This window comes from Eimeria mitis, genomic scaffold, assembly GCF_000499745.2.
Source record: "Eimeria mitis Houghton genomic scaffold, Emh_scaff5153, whole genome shotgun sequence".
Classification (NCBI taxonomy): domain Eukaryota; phylum Apicomplexa; class Conoidasida; order Eucoccidiorida; family Eimeriidae; genus Eimeria; species Eimeria mitis.
In genome coordinates, this window is record NW_013573448.1 from 1 (window position 1) to 250 (window position 250).

Below are 250 nucleotides of genomic sequence, written 5' to 3' on the forward strand. Positions count from 1 at the left end.
TTTTGTCTCTCTCTGTCTCTATCTGTCTCCTTTTGTCTCTATCTGTCTCTATCTGTCTCCTTTTGTCTCTATCTGTCTCCTTTTGTCTCTCTCTGTCTCTATCTGTGTTGCTTACAAGCTGCAGCTTCTCTCTCTGTCTCTGCTGCTGCCCCTGCCCTAGAGCATCCAGCGTTTGCTGCTGCAGCAGCAGCAGCAGCAGAAGTGAGCGCAGCAGCAGCAGCAGCAGCAGCAGCAGCAGCAGTGTTTACCT

At 51.2% G+C, this 250-nt stretch overlaps 1 protein-coding gene across 1 annotated transcript in view; it reads right to left on the minus strand.

Annotated features, from left to right (window-relative positions):
• Window positions 1-244: 244 nt before the first annotated feature.
• Window positions 245-250, minus strand: part of EMH_0080170 (uncharacterized protein) — a gene marked incomplete at both ends in the record, with an annotated part of 3,161 nt that continues 3,155 nt past the window's right edge. The window contains one exon of the mRNA XM_013500223.1: window positions 245-248. Coding sequence (XP_013355677.1) covers window positions 245-248 — 4 coding nt within the window. The remainder of the gene's footprint in view (window positions 249-250) is intronic.